This window comes from Teleopsis dalmanni, chromosome 1, assembly GCF_002237135.1.
Source record: "Teleopsis dalmanni isolate 2A chromosome 1, ASM223713v2, whole genome shotgun sequence".
NCBI lineage: Eukaryota > Metazoa > Arthropoda > Insecta > Diptera > Diopsidae > Teleopsis > Teleopsis dalmanni.
The window spans coordinates 221,131,876-221,141,998 of NC_051846.1; the positions used below are offsets into that span (position 1 = coordinate 221,131,876).

A 10,123-nucleotide genomic window follows, 5' to 3' on the forward strand; every position below is an offset into this window, starting at 1 on the left:
TTATGTAATTTTAATTACTTTTAATTTTATGAATTTAATTTAAAATTTAGTTTTAATTAATTTTTAAAATAATTTTAATAATTTCTTTTCTATATTTAAATAATTATTTAATTTCAAAAACATCTTTTCTATATTAAATAATTAAATTCAAATTCTAAACTATTAATTAATTAATTTCCTTCAGTTGTAGTTTGCTCGTCTTTATTAGGTCGCTCAGAACGTCTCAACCCCAATGGTTTATTCTCAATATCCACACCTTGCTCTGTGTCACAGTCGTTAGCGAACGGTTTTGCTGTATCAACAACCTCAGTTACATACGTATGGACCCTAGAATTAAAAGTTACAGTTTTTCCTTTATATTTTTTCATTTGGTTGATATGCGCAACCCTGAATATACCATTTATGGATATCAAATATCTAATTCGACTTAGTTTTTTAACCACTTTTGCATGAACGTATTTAATATAATTATTTGCAATATTTTTGTACAATACCCTTTCATTGGATTTAAAGTTTATGAGTTTACTATAATTCAGCTTTCCATTTTCAAACTTACTCAATGCTTTATCATCTCCTCCATTTTGAAACTTACTAATTTCCAATTTATTTGTATTTTCCTTTTCCCTAAAATTTTTCTTAATTTTTGGATTTGTATTATCTAACAGAGTTTTTGGTTTAAATTTAAAAATTATATCTGCTGGTGACATCCTTGTTGTCGTTGTTGGAGTAGTACGATAGCTCAAAAGAAAATTATTTATTTTAAAATCCCAAGATTTACATTTCACCTATTCTTTACATCTCACCCATTCTTAATATATTTGTACGTTTTTAATAGTGCCACATCTTTCGACATTTCATTTTTGATGTCGTCAAACTTAATTGGAAGGTCGCCTATAAGGTTAAAAATATTAATACTATCGTCAACTTTATTTGTATCTTCTTGCAGAGGTAAACGAGACAGCGCGCCAGCATGTCCCATTTGCGATCCCTTCTTATACTTAATTGAGTAATCATACATTGATAAAAAAAACTGCATATCGCTGTAACCGGTTGGCTGCTACCGATGGTAGATCTTTTTTAATTGAAAAAATTTCCCGCAATGGCTGATGGTCACTTTCAATGGTAAACGGTAACCCAAAAATATAATTATGAAATTTCTTCACTTTATCGAGGAATTCTCCAAAATCGCACTCTCGTGCAAGCTGCTTCAATTCGACAATATAATCTGCAATAGTTTCACCAGTATGTTGGTCTCTTTTAAAAAATTGATAGCACTCAAAAATTATGTTTTTTGTTGGTGCAAAGTGGGCTTTTAATTTGCCACTATTTCTTCATATTTGAAGTCTATTTCACTTTTCGGTGTTAGCACGATGGTCAAGGTCTTATAAAGGTCAGCGCCTCCAAGACTTATCAGAAATGCAAAATAACCGTGAATGAAGGAATTTTATATATTTTTGTAGTATATGGCAAATATGAATACTTTTTGCGAATTTGGTATTTGTTTTGGCATACCAAAAGCTTCTGTATGGAGAATAATTGAAAGAACTAGTGTTTAGCTTATATCAATTGGACACTAATTTATAAAATACGCACTTGCTAATAATACAAAAGTGGAAGCTTCGAAAACATTTCCGTCAAAATAAATACACCACACCATAGCAAATAGGCTTATTTCAAAAGGAAGCATGACTATAGCTTAATCTTTCAGGTAGTTTGCGATGAAAATGGTTTTTTTTTATAAACGTGTATGTTGGAGAGTCTGGTTCCCTATGTATTGATCTGTTTTAATTAAATAAATGTATTCAACTTAATTTATATATATTCATTTCAAATTAATTGATTTTAATAAATTATCAAACAACATACACTTGAACTAGTAAAAAGGGAATGGAAGAGTCAGTTTCGATCGAAGATTCTTATGAAATCTGCAATTTTCATTTATTTACTATAGAATAAAATTTAAGTTTTAAACTAAATACTAAATAAAAACTTACATTTAATACTTCAGACAGTTCAACAGATTTTATTTTTTTTCTATTTTTTAGATTTTTTGTATTCAAAACTTTCTCGCTTATTTTTTAGTGCCAAAATTATTCACACAAATCAAAAAATTTTGTACGCCAACCCAACTGCATTGCCAATTATTTTCATACGTGATCCGTATCATTTCAGCAAAGATGATCAAGATCATTGAGCGGATCATGTTTGCTGAAACGCAGCTAATGTGTCGTTACAACACTAGTATCAATTATATATTGCTTAACTTTTGTATGTTATCCACTTCAAGATATTGAGGATTTATTATGTATCCTCGTTGGTTAACTTATTCCGAATGAATTTATTGTGAACTGCATCATTCTATGAACAACATATTTAATGCTAAATACATGTGCACATAATTGAATTTGTAACTGAATGTGTTCTTTGTTGTTCCATAAAATGCAATAATAGACGATCAAAAGTATCTTCTATCAATATCCTTGCCTACGAATGCAAAACATGCAGATCCGAAGATCTGCATTCTTTATTCTATTAACGTCAAAATTATTTACCCAAATCAAAACAAAATGTTGTAAATAAACACAACTGACATGACTGATGCGTTGCCAATTACTTTCATATGTGATCCGCATCGTCTTAGCAAAGAAGATCCGGATAATTGTTTTCTGAAACGCAGTTAATAATAAATTAAATCTATACAGAAAACAAATAATTCATATTGATATGCAGACCAAAAAATTGCATTTAATGTCATCAATGGCAAAAGTAATTACAAACATTCTACTTTCTTTTTATGCACGAATGTCATCCGACGAACGCATATTAAAGAAACTTGTAGTAATTTTGTTAAAAAAACACCACTTATTTTTATAGAAATTAAATGTACATTATGCTTGTGTTCTTTAGCACGAGCACAAACCTCTTAGAAAGAATAACATTGTCTGTACCGAAATATATAAATTTTCATTTTATTTTAAACCTCTTAGAAAGAATAACATTGTCTGTACCGAAATATATAAATTTTCATTTTATTTTATATAAAGGGGTAGAATTACCAGTATTGAAAACCTTAATGAGTAATATATTAGTTAATATAAGACCACTTATAACTAAAATCTCATACATAATTAAATAAATGATTATTTAAACCCTTATGTTAATGTTGCTCATTTCTGTCCTTGCTTTAAAATTTCATATAATATGAAAACATATCTTATTTACATATCTTGGCTTTAAATTATATATAACACAAATTTTGTGTAATAGCTCAAACTAAGTTCGGCTGAGCTACCTGAGAGTGTATGAAATCTCGACTTGGAATTTAAATCAGTATAACATTATTTGCGAGTTAGGTTGTTGGTAGATATTCCGTGTGTGCATCATACAATATAAAACATTAAGTGTTATAAATTTATACATTGTTTTATACATAATATGTTACAATTTAAGTGTTAAATTAATATACATATACATTAATAATAATTAGATGAAAAATGCCTTGCTCAGCGGTAACACTTTCTATTGCAACTATATCAGCGATTATAGCCACTTCGTTGTTGGCTATATCGTTTTCGACAGATAATTGGTTATATTATGAAGTTAAAAGGAATAATATTCAGGTAAAATCATATTCAAAATTTGATTTATTTATAAACATATTAAAAATCTCTATAAACTACATGTAAGTACAAATTACTTTCAACAAGTACCAAAAACCTGCTTAGGTATGCAAACTTTCCACAAGACATTTTTTGTGCCGCCATTTTCTCTTACTGAGTATTAGATGTATATTTATGCGTGTGAAGACTCGTAATCATAGAGGAATGTTGTGTAGTTTGATCAAATTGAGTATTTATATTTATACTAACACAATTCACAACTAAATTAATTATAAAGGCAGGGGAAACTAGTTTACGACAAATCAAATAAATTTGGTTGTCCACATTATTGTAATTGAATTTTTGTAAACATAAATATGTGTATATACCAATTAATATCAATAATCGATTGCTCAAAAATTTGAATTGATGTTAAGCAATTGCTAAGCTTGACTTTAAAGAAAGTTGAATAAGTTTTTATTCATATATATATACGTGCTTGCGTTTACATAAACATACAACTCTTTTTTTTTTTTCTTAATGAAAGCATCACGTATTTTATTTTAAAGCAAAATAATTTTAAAAAGGATTTAAAAATCTAACTATAGTTCACTTTTACTTGGATATATATTCCAAGTTTCAAAAAAAAAGTCTGTTAATAAATATTGAGTTAATGATTATATTAAAGGAAACGGGATAACATTGGTCACCCTAAATAAATAACTTACAATATATGTATGTATTCATCTTTGTGATAAATAGCTTAAATGTTCAAACCATTTTCCAAATGTTCATGTTGATCGACCTGATATTTATTAGCAGTAGTTTTTTCTTTTTTTGAAAGTTTTCAGTTTAATATAAAATTAAAATATGAAAATGGTGATATCATTTCTAAGCGAATTATAAGAGGAGCCTTATAACATCTATCTACATGCATTGTACTTTAAAATTTCTCTTAATATTATTTTAGACATAATGAATTAAATGCTTTCGATTTTGCTTCTTTGAATTCTTGAAAACATGTTTTAATAATATGCATAATTCGCATTCAATCACAAAGAAAGTGAAAGTGTTCTGTGTGCATTGTATTCAAGGATATGTACATATTGTTTAAAGAATTTTTTACTAAAATTATTGTAATGCATGCTTAAAAACACAACAACAAAAGGCCATCTCATTGGAATGCGTTTTTAGCATTTGACAAATTGAAAGAATTCATTATTTCGATTTGAAAGGAATTTATGATGTGCGGTTTTATAGCGAATTTCTAAATAATAAAAGTCATATTTATCAATTACTTACAACTTTCTAATAAATGATTATTTTTACAACACTGTACAACGTCTTGGTATACTTTATATTATAACATAAAACAAATTTTATATTAATTTATTTTCTTATTAAGAATAAAAAGTAATAACAAATAGGATAAACTTAATACAAATATTTTTAAAATTATTCTCTTTACTTTCTCGTTATGTTTCTCGTTATTTTTATATCTCATCACAGTATGTTAGGTTTCTCACTGACAACAATTAGAACAATTGTGAAAAAAAAGAAAACAACAAAAGGACATATTTATGTATTAACATGCATTATATTTAATTGTTTTTATTTTTGAAAATAAGTTTGTTAAATAAAAAAGATATCAATAGGATTTATATAGTTATTTATATACGTTTTGATGTTGTGTTCAAAAGTTACTAAGTAAGTTCAATATCGCCTATTATATACAATAGGGGTATTCAGGCAACTGATTAGTTGTTTAGTAGATGATTACAACAAAAATTTGCATACAAAAAAGAAACTAAGCAGAGAATCTACTATTTCGGAGATTCTCAGATTAGTGAAAATTTGATTAATAGTGCTGCCAGTACCAAGTGACGGCGCTATGAGCATAGGGTGTCTCAAAAAGAAAATTCAAAAATAATAACAAAAATTAATAAATAAAATTCAGTAAAACTATAATTTTTAAAAGGAAAAAAATATAATTAAAAAGTATAAACTTGAATATTCTACTTCTTGATATATGACACGTTTGCAATTTAAGTTATATGATAAATTTAAATGGTATTAAAATTTACGAATGTTTGAGTATTTCACTGTTAACATATGTTTCGCTTTTGCTGTTGATACGAGTGCTGCCAAGGCATTTACACACAACAAATTAATCAGATTACGCATTTTGGGTCCGTTCAAGCAACAGATTAATATTAAAATGCTAATTATTTTTTTATATGAAGTTTTTTAATCAACTAAGCAACTAATCAGTTGCCTGAATACCCCTAATGTATTTTTCGTGTTTGTTTGTATCTGGATACTTTCCACGTTGAATTGTTTTCTTTGTCTAACATGGTTTTATATATATACATATATGTATATTGTTTTTTCCAAGTTTCCATATTTCCAAGATGAGAAAATAGATAGTGGAAGCGCATTTTATTTTTCTTTTACTATACCATATGCTTAAAGATTAAAATAGATGGGTGCGCCAAGTTATACCCGTGGATAAATCGAAACAAAGTGGCTAAATATTTAAAATGACTAAGGGATATTATGACAATATTATGACGCATATCGCAACAAGATAGTACGGAAAACTGATTTGCACTAACTTTGATCTTAAGGGTAAATATTTTATTGAGATGTGATTTTTTATTTAAATTTTAATTTTGAATTTATTATTTGATGTATATTTATTGCTCATATTACTTATTATTTTAAGGTTTATTAGTTTAAAGCATTAGAATAGCTAATGTCACAATGTGATTGAAAATTTTGTTATAATATAACAAAATATTATAAAAATATATAAAATATAAAGTTTCCAAATTTAATAATACCGTTACTACTTCAACGTATTCGCATAAATTGAAGCATTTCTCAGCAGTATATCGAAAAAATTAAGAAATATCAATTTCGGAGTCAAAAAATATTTTATTTTAATTACTGATTTTTTTATTAATTCTATATCTATACCAAAACTCACCAAACAAATACGTTAAGATCAATTACTAAATTTGCATTTGAAAATGTTACATTCTCGTACAAAAGTTGGGGTGAAATATACAAAAAAACTTATATTTTAAGTTAAAATGCAAATAAGGTTAAAGCATTTATAATTCTTAGTTTACATTATAAATACTTAACAAAACTAATTATTTTAAATAGTATATGTTAATTTTTGCAATTTTTAACATATGTTACGATCCCAACGAACGCAAATATCAATCCTTTTAAAAATAATATTTACTATTTCAAACAAAATTGTGAAATTCAAGTTTTTTTTTGCACCCTTTGGTGCAAGCGCAAAGTCGGGAACGCACATTTGTGTGCAATCGTAACAGTGGCGGAGTTAGACCAACTCTGCACGTCGGCGACACAGAATTGCGAGGCCCCCTTTATAACCCAGTTGTAAACTTTCAAGTTATAGTACGTTTCCACTATGTACTTAGTAAGTCATATAGTATCATAGAGCTTTTTGCGTTTACATTATTATGAGTTACTTAAGGAATAGAAATACTTAAGGAATAGCTTTTATGTGTCAAAAAGTTTTTAGTTTCAGAGCTTTTCTGTGTTTACATTTTAATTGTAAACAGCTGACATCAATTTTGTATTGTTAAAAGTATATAAATCAACATGGAAGAGAACGCAGAAAATTTCAATAATTTAATATATAATATGTGTAATGTTGTGCATAATATAAAAGCGGCTGTTGCTGCATATATAAAAGAACAGACAAAAATTTATAAAAAAATACAAATGATCCAAAAACAACAATTAACGTTGCTTTCGTCAATGATAACAAGAAAAAAAAGGAAGTGCTGGACTTTGGTAAGTACGGGCAGTAAATTATTAAATAAAGAATAAAATTTAAATGAGTTGCTATTTTAGAAAAGAACGAAGAAGTTTTGGGAAGAAGATTGCCAAAAAAATGGTCCTGAGTTCTTTGAAGAAAATTTTCGTATGAGCATAGAATCTTTCAATGAGCTTTGCAATCGTTTGAAAAATTTGGAGAAGCAAGACACCAGCTTTAGATGTGCAATTTGTTTAAGAAAAAGAATTGCAATTGCACTTTACTGTCTTGGCTCATCCGCTGAATTCAGAAGCATTGCAAATCTGTTTGGCGTTGGAAAGGCCACAGTTTGCAAATGTTTGAAAGAATTTTGTGCAGAAGTGTGGAAAACTCTTTTGCCTTTATATATGAATGCTTTGCCATTAAGCAGCGAAAAGGTAAAAGAGTGCATTAGCGGCTTCGAAGTCATGGGTTTTCCACAATGCGTGGAAAACCCTTCGTTATATGAAGAATAAATTCCTTTTTGGAAAAAATATGTGAGAAGTATGTTGATCATCCGTCTAAATAGTTAACATATTTAAAATAAAAATTTTGTTTTTTTCCATTGCAAAATATATGTATTAAGTGTTCTTAAACAAATTATTAAATCTTTTATTCTAATATCTAAAAGTATATAAATTAATATCTTCGCAACATTTGTTTATGAGATTTGTTGCAAATCTTTGAGTATCCCAAGTATATCTTTTAAAAATTTAGACATATTTTTATTTTATCGCAAAATCAGAAGTAATTGATTTTATTGAATAATATAAGAAAGTTGTTTTATTTTGCCATTTTAAAAATTTTATAGAATACTTATATCGGAAAATATATTACTATACTTAAATGTACATAAAAGTAATCGATTTTAATATGATTAAAATAACTTATAAAGATTTTATAATTACAAATTAAAAAATTAAAACTTATAACTAAGAAATTATTGTTCACTATTTCCTAAATAAAACCTTTGTCACATAGCCTCACTTAGCACGGTTAGAAGCTGATTCAAATCTCGCACTATAACGTAATATGGAAAAGAAAATCGTCCATACACGATTTAGTATTGACACTTTTATCTGTTAGTATTTTCATAGTTTGGACATCTAATATAGAATGCTGGTAAAAGAACATTTTATTTATTTTATGTAACAGAATTTAAAAAATTTCTCCGATATCACCTTGTATTCTCGATTATATATTATTATATAGACTACAAATATTCTTTGTAATCGTGCCAGTTTTGCGCTGGTTAGTGAGTCTTAGCCAGATTTTATCTTTACAGTTTGAGTCGTATACATTTAGTTAGCTCTAAAATCTCTCTCACTAAATCTCTGGTATTTTGTGCTATTCGATTTGATATTATTTGCCATGTTTCCTAATCTCCGTATTGTAGTATTGCCTACAAAAACAAATATTTTGTATGTATAAAAAAAAAATATTTAAAAAAATTCTTACCTCTTGTTTGTTTTGATTTTTTGATTGTTTGTTTATGTTTACATTTTGCTTCATATGTCAAATATGTCAAATTTCGATAATTTCCAATGTTGCATTCGTCATATTTGGTATAATTTTGGTCGAATTTTGCTTACTATATTCTATAGTAAATGAGAAAGCACGGAAGCTCTTTGTATGGCAAATGCAATTTACTCAGTAAATGAAGCCTACTAAGTAAGGCTAAGTACATAGTGGAAACGTACTATTACATTGTTGAAAGTTTTATTGCTAATCAAATTAAAATAAATGAATTTTCCTACTTTTAGCCTCACTCAATTTTTTTAAAATTATATCATAATTTATGGAATTTCCAATAGAGATAGTCTCTCTTGGATCTTCATACTTTTCTAGTACGTCTTAATCACGTCTTTTATCTTTGAGTAGCTTCTTTCCGTCGAAGCTATACTGACTGGAAGTGTGAACGTGAATCTGGTTACTATATAAACATTCGGGAATACTTCAAATATTTATTAAGTGCTTAGAATCCACAGTCGGTAACTTTTTGCGAAGCACCAGCGCGCGCGAGGCCGTCGGCGGTCGCCGACATCGCTGACGCCTAGCGACGCCACTGATCGTAATATTAGAAAAGCAGACTCGTGTGCACAGAGAATTCTTTTCGCACAGTGCGGTGTGCTAAGAGAATTTTATTTTGAACAGTGCGGTGTGAGCATAAAATTTTCTCCCATATCTGATTGTGCACATTTTTATAAGTCAATCGCACAGCACAAATGTGTGTGCACGAAGCTGTGTGCACATTTATTGCGTGGTGCGGTGTGAAATTTAAAACAGCACATAAAGTTAACACCACAAATGTGCGTGTGCACACTGTGTGACAAAAAATTCTCTGTGCAGTGTACGAGAGAAATTTATAGTATATAAATTTGTATAGGCTTTACTTAACAAAATATATGAAAGTTAATATTGCCGACGCTTTTAAGTTTTTTTGGTTTATTCTTCAGCATAAGTGAGTGTAATAACTGATTTTATAAATTAAATGTTGACATTTATGTGCGGTTCGATTTTTTTTCCTAAATATGTTTCATATTTATATGAAGTCTATACAATAACCATAAAAATGACTTATGATAAACAATGAATAAAAAATTAAAAATGAAACCGCAATAGTAGTTCACATAGTAAATAAATATCGGCCGGCAATATTCTTGATAGTTTGTAAAGCAACCCTTCGTGT

General features: G+C 28.0%; 1 protein-coding gene and 1 long non-coding RNA gene across 2 annotated transcripts; one reads left to right on the forward strand and one right to left on the reverse strand.

The window, feature by feature from the left end:
- Positions 1 to 7,361: 7,361 nt before the first annotated feature.
- Positions 7,362 to 7,947, forward strand: LOC119667428. The gene is made up of 2 exons (XM_038076717.1): positions 7,362 to 7,433; positions 7,494 to 7,947. Exons 1-2 carry the CDS (start codon positions 7,362 to 7,364, stop codon positions 7,908 to 7,910), a joined length of 489 nt encoding a protein of 162 aa, XP_037932645.1. The 3' UTR covers positions 7,911 to 7,947.
- Positions 7,948 to 8,356: 409 nt separating this feature from the next.
- Positions 8,357 to 8,925, reverse strand: LOC119666531. The gene is made up of 3 exons (XR_005251412.1): positions 8,893 to 8,925; positions 8,616 to 8,836; positions 8,357 to 8,553 (listed from the first exon to the last, which is right to left on the reverse strand). It is a non-coding gene; the product is annotated as an uncharacterized LOC119666531 (long non-coding RNA).
- Positions 8,926 to 10,123: the final 1,198 nt, after the last annotated feature.

Bases quoted from the DNA above. Each gene is read 5' to 3' on its own strand.
- LOC119667428 (XM_038076717.1), top strand. From the start codon at position 7,362: ATGATCCAAAAACAACAATTAACGTTGCTTTCGTCAATGATAACAAGA. The intron at 7,434-7,493 runs GTAAGTACGGGC...TTGCTATTTTAG, and splicing joins AAAGGAAGTGCTGGACTTTG to AAAAGAACGAAGAAGTTTTG.